This window comes from Molossus molossus, unplaced genomic scaffold (assembly GCF_014108415.1).
Source record: "Molossus molossus isolate mMolMol1 unplaced genomic scaffold, mMolMol1.p scaffold_m16_p_29, whole genome shotgun sequence".
In the NCBI taxonomy this organism is placed as follows: domain Eukaryota; kingdom Metazoa; phylum Chordata; class Mammalia; order Chiroptera; family Molossidae; genus Molossus; species Molossus molossus.
Genome location: NW_023425365.1, coordinates 563,380 through 576,712, shown reverse-complemented (window position 1 = coordinate 576,712; position 13,333 = coordinate 563,380). Strand labels below are relative to the sequence as shown.

At 57.1% G+C, this 13,333-nt stretch overlaps 1 protein-coding gene across 1 annotated transcript in view; it reads right to left on the bottom strand.

The window, feature by feature from the left end:
- The window catches only part of SYK (spleen associated tyrosine kinase), a 48,141-nt gene that overhangs the window by 22,918 nt on the left and 11,890 nt on the right, over positions 1-13,333 (bottom strand). The window contains exons 4-7 of the mRNA XM_036278497.1: positions 9,187-9,325; positions 6,264-6,342; positions 5,846-5,895; positions 4,187-4,255 (exon numbers count right to left, since the gene is read on the bottom strand). Coding sequence (XP_036134390.1) covers positions 4,187-4,255; positions 5,846-5,895; positions 6,264-6,342; positions 9,187-9,325 — 337 coding nt within the window. The remainder of the gene's footprint in view (positions 1-4,186; positions 4,256-5,845; positions 5,896-6,263; positions 6,343-9,186; positions 9,326-13,333) is intronic.

The following is a 13,333-nucleotide window of genomic DNA, read 5'->3' as shown; positions in this document are numbered from 1 at the left end:
TGCCATCCAAGGCGTCATGGTAAATACAACTATTGATTAGTATGTAAAATGTAATGACATTTTACTCTAATGAAAAGCATATGGTTAGTTCACTATACCACTGGTCATTATCCGACGTGCTTTGTATTTGCTGATTTATTTTGCCCTAATCAACAGCATCACCTTTTCTACTTAGAGAACAAGGTATAAAGAATGCTGACAATTGCCTTTTTTTTTGTTACCATTTTTGCTAATATTCAAAACAGAAGTCAAATAGGCCGGACACCACTAGGGAGCACTAGCTGCATGCACTTCTGGTAAGAACAGCTCACACCACAGTAACAAAATAAAAACTAGGTTATAAATGATAATCCCAGATCTCTTCTTTTTGGCCAGGATTAACTGCAAGTAGAAAACGGATCTGACAAATCTCCGTCGTGTGCCGAGGTTTACGAACTGAGGCCTCAGCAGTGAACGAAAGAGGAAACACGGGTCACTTCTGCCAGCTCATTCAGTTTAAAGGGGAGCCTCGGGCTGCTCTGGGGAGGCCCAGTTCTGGGCCTTGACGTCTTGAAAGACGTTTCTGAGTCAGGTGAAAGCAGCAGTGACGATACTGAATACTGGTCACCAGTGCAGTAGCAAAGAGAGCCCGTGGGCCTCAGAGATGCCGCTGCCATGAGCCGACCGCTCTGGTCTCAGAGGGATGACTTGCCCCAGAGGGAAAGGCCCCACAGCTGAGAGCAGGTTTCCTTCAGATCCATGAAGATTAACCTTTGACGTTCACCTCAGAAGCCCAGATATTAACTCGTGCCCTTCACAATATTCCGAGGACACATTTCCAGGGCCTGTCCCTGCTCTGGCATTCCCAAACCAGTAGGACTTGAGACCTTTCTTTCTTTCTCTCTCTCTCCCAGCTGAACCCTAGCAGACTGTGTATTTATTTATTTTTTAAATTTTTTTCCTTTATTGATTTTAGAGAGGGAGGAAGTGAGAGGGAGAGAGAGAGAGAGAAACATCGATGAGAGAGAACATCGACGGGCCGCCTCCTGCACGCCCCCCACTGGGGATCAGGCCCACAGCCTGGGCATGTGCCCTCACCTGGAATCGAACCAGTGACTTCTTGGTGCATGGGTAAACACTCAACCACTGAGCCACACCGACCAGACAGATTGTGTATTTAAATGTCTTCAAATATTCCAGTCAATGCTTGGGGTGGCATAAAGCCGGGAAGTGGATTGTAATTTGAGATTCTGGAACACATTTCCACAGTGAAGACAGAGCGGGCCCTCCGGCCCAGAGAACGGGCCTCTGAGATGTGGGCACGCGCTTCAGCAGCAGACACGGGGACTTCGGGATGGCCGGTCGTCCAGGCCAGTGTATGGCGGGCGCAGGGGAGGGCGGCCGCACCTCTACTCTTCAGTGAACTTCAGTTATATTTTTAAGTCTCAAAATGTCACTAATATCTAAAAATAAGTGTAAAATACACCTGCCCTTAAGTGTTTATTATAAACTTTAAAATTATTTGATTAATAATCATCTTCAAATCAAAATATACTTTTCATTAACTACCTACATGCTAGATTTAATCCAAGCTTTAATACGTACTTTTTTGTGTGCCTGAATTATTAAAAACTATGTCGATCAAATGAACACATTCAAGAAAGTTATTTGTACCTTAGCTAAACAAATGAAATATCTGACATAATTCCTAGTAGTCTTTTCTCATAACTGGTTAAATAATGGAAAAATCCCCTTCTATTTGTGAAAACATAGATATTAGTTCTCCTAAAATATTTCTGATGAGCAATGACACTGGCCAGCCTGATAAAGTCCTGTTATTAAATCAAACCATGACCTTGGCACTGCTGGAAGGGATTTCACAGATGTAATTAGAATCCCCAATTCCTTTATTTAAATTGGAGAGTTACACTGGGTGGGCCGGCGTTCAGTCCAGAGCCCTCAGAAGCGAGTCGAGGCTTCCCGGGCAGGACGGGGTCCCGGCTGAGCCCTGGCCGAGGGTGAGAGCCTCGGTTGTGCCGAGGGTCCGTCCGGCCTTGATCGGCCTCCCGACGGCCTGCTCACCGGCTCCTTCAACTGTAAGGCGAGTCCCGGTGTCGAATCTATCTGTGTGTGTGGGTGTGCGTGCAGACAGATGGGTGTAGATATCATGTGATGTGCATGTGTGCATCATGCATGTGCCTATACGTGTGTGTGGGTGTGTGTGCAGACAGATGGGTGTAGGTTTCATGTGGTGTGGATCATGTATGTGCCTATACGTGTGTGTGGGTGTGCATGCAGACAGATGGGTGTAGATATGTGATGTGCGTGTGTGCATCATGTATGTGCCTATACGTGTGTGTGAGAGCGTGTCTCCTCTACACATACATCTGCCTGGTCACACACCTGGACACCACAGAACTAAGACGGACGTGGGAGGCTGTGTCTGTCTAAGTGAGTGCGCTCCCTCTGGGACGCGCCTGGGCGGGCCTGCGCGGGCACGAGGATTGGGCCGTTACCACAGTGATGGACGAGTGAGGGGGACTGGAGGGGGCCATGCCCACAGGCGCCTCAGGGCTGCCGGCAGACCCTGTGGGCGGAGTGGCCAGGGAGCGGGGGTGAGGGGCTCTGAGTCTGCTGACGGGACGCCCGGCCCCGAGTCACCAGCCGAAGCAGCCTTTGATGAAGGACTCTCGGGTCCTGGGTTTGGCTGCCCCACCACGGTGGGAAGTCACCAACTGGACCTGAGTTTGTAATCATGACCTTGGAAGGATAATTCACGACTCAAAGGCACCCTAACTCAGAACACATTTGAGATACCTCAGCGGCTGGGGTGCCATCTGGCCCATGTCCTACTGGATTACTGTCCTGTAAGGTGCCATCCTGACAAAGACAGGAGCCTGCTCCCAGGAGAAGGGGCGACTGTGGACTGGGGTCCAGGGCCAGGCGGGCCAGAAGGTGGCGGCCACGGAACTTCTGCCTCGATCATGGGGAATGCCGACCTGCTTAAGGTCAGAGGCTCGGCTACCGCCTGGCCCTGTTGGAGAACCAGTGCCAGGCTGTAGGGCAAGAGGACCCGACAGAGAGCAGGGATCACCTTGACGACCAGGTGCCCGACTCCCAACAGGCTGCCCCTGGCACGAGGGGCCCCTCGGCGACCCCCGAAAGCGATGCCACATCACAGCCGATGTAGCCGTGGGCTGGCCCACACTGACCGGGCCGGGGCGTGGCAATGACGCCGTTCCACCCCGATCATCACACTGCCCCTCACACCTCCTGCGCCTCAGGGTGTGCGGTCTTCTACGCCCAGTGGCCATCGGGACTGAGGACACACTGGGCACGATGCCCACCTGGAATTTTACTAAGTGCCACCTCAGGGCTTGTGTGCTTTTCACTTGGCTCCTCCTAAGTCTCAGCAGTCTGCTCCTGAGCTCATGCCCAACGAGACGCTGCAATGTTTCGGAAAATGCCAACCGAGGTGAACATGGAAAGACTTAATGCAATAATCAATTTCATGCCACCGATGATAAAAACAGAAAAGGGAAAAAAGGGAACCCATATACATGACATATGGACTTTGATGGAGGTGATTTGTTATAAATAAGAGTCATTAAAAAAACACTTTTCCCTCATAATTCAATCATACAGCAAAATCTAAGAGGCATCATAGGTAAGCCTGACTCTCATCAGCAGAATCGTGTTTCCGATCCTTCGATCTCATTGTACCTTTTCCTGGGTTATGGTGAGCATTCTGCGTGGGCATTTACAGCCACGATGAAGCTAATGAGGCCCGACACGTATGAAACACCCGGCGTACGCCCGCACCGTGCCGTCCTCCGCGTCCCTCCCGTCCACGTGAGAGCTAGACCGTCAGGTGCCGTACGTAACACTGCGACACACACAGCTCTGGCAACTCCGCCGTGACCCGGCTGACTCGGAGAATCACCTCCCACCTGCCACGCTGACTGGAATGACTTTCAAGCACACACGTTCGTTAGCAGACAGCGCGAGCACAGCGGTGGACGTGCGTGACAGCGAGGGACCAGGACCCACGTGGAAAGCAGTGTCTGCCCCGAGGGCGGCACGCAGCAGGGAGGCACGGGGCGGAGCAGCGGGGGTCAGGCGACACACAGAGGCGGCAGGGCCAGCGGGTGCCGAGCTCGGGTCAGTACTACCAGGCAGGGACAGCAAACGGGGCATGCTTTAGCACCTTTCTGTGGCCAGGCTTTGGGAAGGAGTAGGATTTGATCCTGGAGATGATTCCGCCCGCGGACCAAGTCTGGAAACCGTAACAGCAGAGAGGAACAGTCAGTGTTGAGAAAACAGTCTCCGGGACCTAACAGGCTGCGTGAACTTGCTTCAGCTACAACGCCAGACCTCGGGCTCAGCGCCGCGGCTCGCGACTCACCAGGACTCCCAGGACAGCTGGGCTCCGAGCAGAGGGGCCTGCCACACCCATTGGGAACTACTTTCCACAAAAGGCGGTGACACTGCCGCTGTTACCTTAAATAGCTCACACTTCATAGAGGATCATTAGTGAAGCTCCAGGTGAATCATTCTAAAGAAACTGGAGGTGCACCGACTCCAGCTACGCGCCCCTCGGGGCGCGGCTCCAGCTGCTGTTGGGAGCTCACTGGCTGGAACCCTCAGGACACGGGCATTTCTTCTGTGTGCATCTCATCCGTCAACAGAACGTCGGGCCAAAAACCTAACTTCCTGAAGCCACTGGGTGATGTGTGCCTAAACACAGGGCTTGCTATTCTTCGAGACCCCAGCGCTGACCCGGCTTCGGGGAAGAGAATCTGCCTCACGGAGTACAGGTGGCCAAGCAGACCTGACAGGCCCACGAGCCACAAAAAGGGCAAAATAAAATGACCCCTCAAAAGTGCTATAGTTTAGACCTCGATCCTATAGTTCACTGACGTTTAGCACATTCCCGGTCCCCCAATCTGGTGGCAAGTGCTGCCCTTGGACAGCCTCTCCGTTTCAAGGTGGGCACAGCTTCTGAGCGGCTCCCGGGTGCCACGGGGGTAGAAAGCGCATCCACATTCTGCGGATTTTTCATTAGTGGACAAAAAAGAGGTGTCAGGTGCACAGCTCACATGGGGTGATTTTTACACTTCGCAGGTGACATAGAAGGGCATCAAAGGTCCCCAATAAGGTCCTCCAAGAGGGGCAGGAAACCAGTTCATGCTGAGTCTGAAGCTGTGCGTCAGCCCCAGCAGTCTGCAGGGAGGACACGGGTGACCCTCTCTCTCTCTAGGGACCTCGGGCACATTTCGGGCAAACCCATGAGCAGTATGGATGGGCCACCTTCTCCCCGCCCACCGACAAGGACGGGAGGCGGGTTCTGGCCGAGAGCTGGGGTCTCCGCCCCTCCGGGGCCTCTGACGCCATGGAGCGCTGTCTTCCTGAGCCTCCCTCGCTCGGCCTGTGGTGCGCCAGCTCTCCGGAGAGGGCGGGCTTCTCCCAAGGGCGTCTCGTGGACTTAAGCAAACGACTGGCTGACAGCGTCACCGAGATGTCTTATGTACCAGGCTCTGGCACCAGCCACACACGTGGGCACAGACGGTTCAGGGCTGAGCCTGCACACGCTAGCACTGTCCTGATCTGCCAGGAGCTGTGCTTATGACTGAACGCTGGGTCTCGTGGCCGTTTCGTGCACGTTCAGGAAACAGGGAGCTGAACCCGCCAGGAAAATCACCTGGCTAGCCTGGGGCGGAAGCAGGCTGGCTCCAGCCGCCACCCGCCACCCCAGGTCATCGAGCAAGAGAGGCACAACAGTGACACGGCCCCTGTGAGCCTAGACATGCCTTTCATTCCGCCACCAAGCTGCTCCGCCTCTGCTGGCATTTCAGGAAACACTTACCGCAGGGTTGGCGCTTGGAAACTGCAGACGACCTCCGAAATTAACATGTCCTGGTGAGAAAGAGCGATTGATTACTGCTGTCTCCGTGAACAGCGCCCACAACCCCTCCCGCCACAGATCATGGGTCACGTGACGACATGTGCCCTCGAAAAGCAGGTGCGGTGCCTGCGGACATTCCTTGTCATTACCGTCTCCGACTCCACTTTCTCACCCAGGCTATTGGCACTGGTTTTTTCAAGTTAAAGTCATTGCTATTTTTTTTTTAATCAATGATATATGTAAAATTGGACCCCATTTTTGATCATTCAAGGCCTCAGCCCACCTGAATGGGCAACGGGTCAAATCTAAGGCACACTGATTATCATCAGATTGTGGTTATCACCCCAAAGATGGACATTCCAATGTCTTCGTGACTCACCTGTTTGGCCAAGTTTTTGACACGGAACTGTAAGAACTCTTAACAAACCATCTGGCTTATAAGAATAATGCTCCACTAGCTACAAGAGAAGAGAGTAAGAGGTACAATAAGTAACAGAGTGAGGAATGGGATCCTGATGGAGCAGCTGCCTCCCCTCTAAAGTCTGGACATGATCAAGGACAGCCCTTAACTCCCTGGGTTTGTCTGCCTGACCCCACCCCACTGTCTCTCCCCTCCCTCCCCCAGACTCGGGACAGCAGTCACAGGCAGCACCCCCTTCTGGATCCTCTCTTTGTCTCTCTCTCTTTTTTTTATAGCAACACGCACTTACAGTATCTGTCATATTCTCCTACCTCTGTGTGACATTATAAAAATGACTCAGCAGTCAGTCAGTCATTCAACAAACACTCCGCTTCCCTGCGAGAGGCCACGGGGAAACCATGGTGAACTGCACACACGTGCTGCCCAGCAGGGCTTACTTCCATGTGAGAAACAGACACAGAGGCATGGTGTAGGCCGACTTCGGAAGGCCCAAGTCACTCCGCCCAAAAGTGTCAGAGAGGAGCTGTCGTGGCACAGGTGACGGAGGAGCGGACGTGGGGAAGGTGACCTTCCGGAGAGTAACCTTACAGTCACAGGACGTGGGCATCCTTGGCTAACAGGTCCTGGAAAACCATGACTACGGTCTCTACTTTCTACGTTAAAAATAAATTCACGGCAAGTAGGCTAATTTTTATTTTATTAAAACTAGGCAATAAGACAGTCCTGAGATTTCACCTTTCCTTTTCTCATAACTGATATTTCTCTTGATAACGGAACATGTTCACATCTGGTATCTCTTCCCTGTCTGACGCTGATGGCTTCTCCAGTCCCCAACTCACCTACTTGGGTGACTGTGTCAAATGCATATAGTTTACCTTCCAGGGAACATGCTTTTTCCAAATGTTAATTCCTGTGGTAAGAACACAACACGAGACCTACCCTCTCAATAAATGTTCCAGTCGGGTCAGCCCTCACCTGCTACTGGAAAGGACCCCAAAGCGCTCCCTGTTCTGTTCAAGGCCAAGAGGACTGAGGTCCCTGGAACAGGCGGGACCCCCCCCCCCCGGGTCATTCCAACGCTCCGTGATGCTTGTTTCCAGACCGTGTATTCTGCAGGGGTGGCGGGTGGTGGGTGTGCAGGTGGGGTTTCCATTGAGCAGGGTCGGCAAACTCTTTGTAAAGAGCCAGATAATCATATGCGAGGCCTCTCAGGCCACACGCCACCTCGGTCACACAGTCCTTTACCGCGAACAATCCTGCCAGGTACAAAGCCACGTCCCTCACGGACTGCCCCGAGCCGGCCAGGGCCAGGGCTGCCCGTGTCTGCTGACCCTGTGCTACAGTGAGGACACGCGTGGCGTCGTCACCAACTGTCAAGAGAAACAGCCCAGCCTGCTGGCGCGAGGCACGGCGGCGCGATGACCCTGCTGATAGGAGCGACCACGCAGGGGAGCACGCAGAAGCGAAGGCAGCTCTCGCCTTTGCATCGCCCCTTCTCCAACGCTGCGCTACAAAACGCACAGCGGAAAGGATTTCATGCGGGCTGCACACGGCCGCGGGCCACAGAAACCAATGCTCACGGGCAGTCTCGGGACGGGACTCCCACCAAGGACACGGCCCGCTCTGGCGGGGTGCACAGCTGGCCCGTGAGCAGGTCACGGAGGCGTCCAGACCTTGGTGGGAAGTGAAGACCCGAGGCCGGGATCTCTGCGCCTGTCTGCGGTGGTGGGTGACCTGCCGGCCTACGTCCCTTTCCAATGGAACCACCGAAACCAAGCAAAGTCTGTGGTGCATAAGGAGCCATAGGCTTGAGGTACAAACCGAAAGACAAGGTCCGTGTCATAACGACTGTGAATAATATTATAACGTCCAGCATTTGGAAAAAAGTGTTATCAGTTCCGGCATTAGGAACCGAAACGCAGTCGGTGGAGGTGGCTCCCAGCGCACGAAGGGGGGAGGGTCCCTGGCCTCGGCAGCTGAGCAGACGGGACTTGGGCTGGGACCTTTCCTGGCTGTCCCCACCTGTGAGGTTCCCGCCAGGCCTGGGAGGGGGGGTTCTCACACCAGTCACCCCCAGAGCTCGGTGTCGCTGCTGCTCTCGGGGAGGCAGAGCCCCCGGCTCTCTGTCTGCCCCACTCCGCTTGGCCGAACAGCACCCATGGTGCTGACATCTCCTCACACAGGGGCGATCTAGTCAGAGAGCAAACTGTGCCCTGGCGGCCCCTGGAGGACAGCGGCCATGCAGGGTTAGGGCTCGCTGTGCAAAGAGAAGTCCCAGGGCCAGGGGAGCGACCCCGCGGGGGGTCCCAGGGCCAGGGGAGCGACCCCGCGGGGGTCCCGGGGCCAGGGGAGCGACCCCGCGGGGGGTCCCAGGGCCAGGGGAGCGACCCCGCAGGGGTCCCGGGGCCAGGGGAGCGACCCCGCGGGGGGTCCCGGGGCCAAGGGAGCGACCCCGCGGGGGGTCCCGGGCCAGGAGAAGGACCCGACTAGAGCAGCATGGAGCAGGCCTCCCAGGTGGCAGCTGGGCTCAGGAGAGCTGCCCGGGTCTGCATGGCCTTGAGGGCAGTGGGGACTCATTCCTGGGTCAAGGGACTGACATGTTATGTTCAGCTGGGCCCCTCCCAAGTCAGAGAGGGCCTGAGAGCATCGCTGAGGCTCCGTCCGCCGCACACAGCCTTAGGCCTTGTATCTGCCTTCCAAGCCCTGCCTGGCCCCAGAGAAGCTACAAGACCTTCTGGAACCTCATGAACCCAACGTGGTGACTCTAGACCAGCACGTCTTGAACTTGGACGCTGGTCCGCGGCCCCCAGAGACTGCTGGGCAGGCTCTGGCTGGGCAGGGACCCTGGTGGGCCTCCCCTCCCTCCCGAGGGCCGGCGTACCTGCCAGAGCGTGTCGAACTTCTTCCCGTCGGGGATGGACAGCTTGCCCGTCTTGTCCTTGTCGATGCGGTAGTGCAGCACTTTGCCCTCGTGCAGCAGGCACAGGGCGTAGGACCCGTTGTTGTCCCGGGCCCTGATCCTGGGAGAGAGGAGCCATCACTCAGGAGCCTGCCCTCTCGCAGGAAAGTGCCCTCAGTGGGCTGCCAGCCGCCGCATCCCCACCTCAGCGTCAAGCGCTTTGCCCTCCGTGCTCAGGGAGGCCCCACACAAGCTCGGTGACCCCAAGAGCTCACAACTAAAAGATCCCATGGTCTGGGCGGGACCAGAGCCAAGGCTCAGGGCGCCCGAAGCCCCAGCTGGGCATCCGGAGAGGCCAAGGTTCTCCTGGGCAGCAGAGCCGCTCGGGGCCCAGCACCTGAGACCGACAGGACCGCGGAGCTGGGGGTCTGCAGACCGTCCTCACCTCCTCTCTGTCCTGAGGGCAGAGTCCCAGCCGGTGGGGTGTTTGACGGGCGCTTTACTAGGAACTTCTGGACCGTGGTGGGAGTGTGTGAGGGCCCCCTCCAGGGCCTGCTTCACCCCCTCACACTCTCCCTTCTGCACGGAGGGGATTTCAAATGTTGCATCTGACACAGTGAGATTAAGCCACCGGAGAAGACAGTGTCGTCCACTGTGCGGTGGGCATGCCAGGCAAACGCAGGGACTGCCCGGCTCTGCTTCCCACCCTGGTGGGACCCCTGGGCAGCACCCCTTCCCGCATCCAAGGGAATGCAGCCTGTGCATCCAGTCGCCAGCAGGGGGCACACTACAATGCACAGTGCAGGGACTTCTGCCCTCAGGGAGGAGAGTGGCCTCCTGGGAAGGCTAGGCGGGGCCACACAGGAGCAGATGGCGTGACCCCCACCCCTAATTTAGCTGCTTAGTCACCCCACCCTCAGCCATTCTTCCCTTTGAGCAACTCGAGCCCATTGGGTCATGAAATCAGAAAGGGTGAGGCTGGAGGTGCTGAACAGACGCCCAGCCCTGACGCTTTCTAAGACGAGGGAACTGAGGCCCCAAACAGTAAGTGCCCAAATGCAGTCTATTTGGGAAGCATTCAACTATGCCAACCTGCCAGAGACCTTTGGGTTGCCTCCCCCAGCGGCCAGCGGCCACACGCAAGATGGGCTTTGGAACAAACATGGTCATATCTTCCTGTCCATCTTGCAGCTTCACCTCAAAAGCTAACCCAAGACATGAGAGCTGAGCTGGGGTATGTGGGGTGAGACTCGGTTTAAAAGTAAAGTTCTCACATCATGCCCGGCGGTGCACACTGGCGGGCCCCCTCCTAGCCCGCGGCTCAGTGAGCTGGCACGGGCGGAGGGCACCGACCTCCCGCCTCGGCAGGGCCACTTCTGGGGCTCGGCCCTGAGACCACAGCTCCTCCGCCCGCCTCGGCCACACTGCCGGCCACACAGCCCATGAAGGCCAGGGGGTGGCGGTCCAGTGAGAAGCAACCACAAGAAAAGGAGAAACAGGCTTCTGCGTGGAGAACGGAGTCGGCCTGGTGATGCGGGTGCAGGACTGCGTGGGTCCTGTCTGCCACGGCAGCACGGGTGGTGAAGCAGCAGGCCGGACTGCAGTGTGGGCACTGCCCGTCTCTTCATCTCAGGTCACGGACGTGTGTGTGCACATGTGGACGGGCAGGGGGACGCACGCCGAGGCCGCCCCAGCTACCACTGTCCTTGGTTCAGAGGCCTTCACGTGGGATGTGAGCTCAGGTTCCGATTTATGTCCGATCCCTACCACTCCACCTTGACTTGTGCCTTGACGAATCTTTTCTCATTAAAACCCAGTCTGGCCAGTGTGGCTTAGTGGCTGAGCATCGACCCTGCACCAAGAGGTCACCAGTTTGATTCCCAGTCAGGGCACAGGCCCAGGTTGTGGGCCTGATCCCCAGTGGGGGGCGTGCAGGAGGCGGCCAGTCCATGTTCTCTCTCATCGATGTTTCTACCTCTCTCTCCCTCTCCCTTCCTCTCTCTCTAAAATAAATAAAGAATAGAAAATTTTTTTTAACTGAGACAGAGGACCACAGAGTGCCCAGGGAGAGGCTGTGGTCACCTCAGGAGAAATCTGGGGAATGGACGTGAACCCGCCATGGAGGAATGGAGCCTCGGTACGCCGCTCCAGCAGGCGAAGGTGGAAAGACGGCTTCCTTCTGCGTGTTGCCGAGAACGGGGGGCCATGCGCGCCTTTGTATTCTGCCGGGGGGAGCATGAGCCCAGCCACCCTGGGAAACAGTTCAGAACTTCCCACAAATTGGACCCACTTGTCCTGTGAGAGTCAGCAATCCCCTCCCAGGGGGTACCTGTGATCCCCCAAAACTGCGTGACCCGTGCTCACTGACTGCGGCCTGAATGCTTCAGCGGTGACCGGTCACGCAGCGGGGCCCCCAGAGCAGAGAGCCGGGCCGCGGCAGCACCACAAAGCTCGGTGACTTTCACGGCATGAAACCCACCCCCGCGTCCACATCCACACAGCTCCCTAACAGGCTACAGCAGATGGCTTTACTCAGGGGTGCACAATCGGTCTTATGCAGTAAAAAAAAATAAAAAACTAACGACAACAGGAAGAAAACGCAAGCACGCTGGACACCAGAGCCCAGGAAGTGGTGTCTGCGGGGGCAGGGTGTGAGCAGACACCTGGAGGCTGCTGCTTTCCCTGCTGACCCCAGCGGTGCGGGGGCTGGAGATTCATTCAGGCGCACAGGCGGAGGGACACTCCAGCGTTTCACGGTCCACGATGAGCACCGCGCGGGAAGGGGCCGGCGCAGTGGAAACAGGCTGTGTTTGGCCTTGGCCAAGCGATGGCCTTGAAGGCACTCACTTCTGTGAGGCTCTCTGGGTCCTGGGGGACAGTCCCTCCTGCAGCTCCAGTTGGACAGCCTGTGCCAGCTCCCAGGTCAGCACTGGCGACGGCCACCCTGTGAGCACAGAGGACGGCAGGCCAGGGACAGGCTGTGGACACGCAGCCGAGCGGCCCCCAGGCAGCTGGCAGGAAGCAGGGCACAGAAGGGAAACCCACAGGCCCAGCAGCTGGAGGTGGCGAAGACCAGACACTTGGTGACAGTAACGGCCGGCAACTGTGAGGCGTCTGCTGCCTGCAGGCAGATCCTGGGCTGGGCTGCTTTTCATCGGAAACACAGGAAACACGGGCTCAGACGCTGAAGCAGCTCCTTCTCTTGGCCCGTTTCTCAGGAAGGTGCCCCTCGGCCCCCCACATCCACCAGGCTTGTCACACAGGTGTCCGAATTGGGGTCCAACCTCCCGGTCACTCTCAGGGCCACTGGCCTCGGTGAGTGTGCAGAAGCCCCAGGGTGGCCTTCCCTGCTGGAGGCGCGAGCTCGCAGCAGGCTTGTGTTGCTAGCACAGAGCGTGGGCGTCCATGCTCTGACCGGAGCTGGGCTGTGAGCTGCCTCAGCCGGCCTGGACGCTGTCCTGATGTCATGGGCTATGAAGACCCCCCGGCTGAGAGACCAGGAAAGCCACCCTTCCCCAAGGTGGACCGCCTGAGGCTCTGTGATGAGCAGGAGGGGTGGGGAGAATGTTGATTCTGCAAGAAGAGGCTGAGCCCCTCGGCCCCCCTCGACCAGAGACAGTGTGTGGGGGTTATGCCCAGACACTGGCAGGGCCACGAGGACCCGGGAGCTGGTGGGCCCTGAAGCAGCCTCCACTCCCCAGGTGTCAGGACACGGCAGTGTCCGCAGCAGACAGAAGAGCAGAGCTGGGGCACGCCCCGGCCCCTCGGCATTCTCGTTCTGCTCACGGCAGAGCCCAGCAGGGCCGGCTGACGGGGCAGGCGGGCTCCTGGGACGGGCAGAGGCTGGATGCTCCCTGCGGTGGGGGTGGTCTGTGCGGGTAGACCGCAGGGGCGCCATGGCAGCATTCGCCGTCCCGTCACGACCTGGCATTGCATCACGTGGTCAAAATGGCCACAGGGGCCCACAGCAGCTTCTCAAAGAGACACAACTGGGGAGCCGGGAAGGAGAATTTCTGGGAGTGACATGCTGGACAATGGGATGTGAATAGGAGGACGAGAGCCCCCTGACTCAGGAGAGGTACCAGCCCTAATGACTCACAAAAGACATGAGGAAGTGCACCATCCGGAT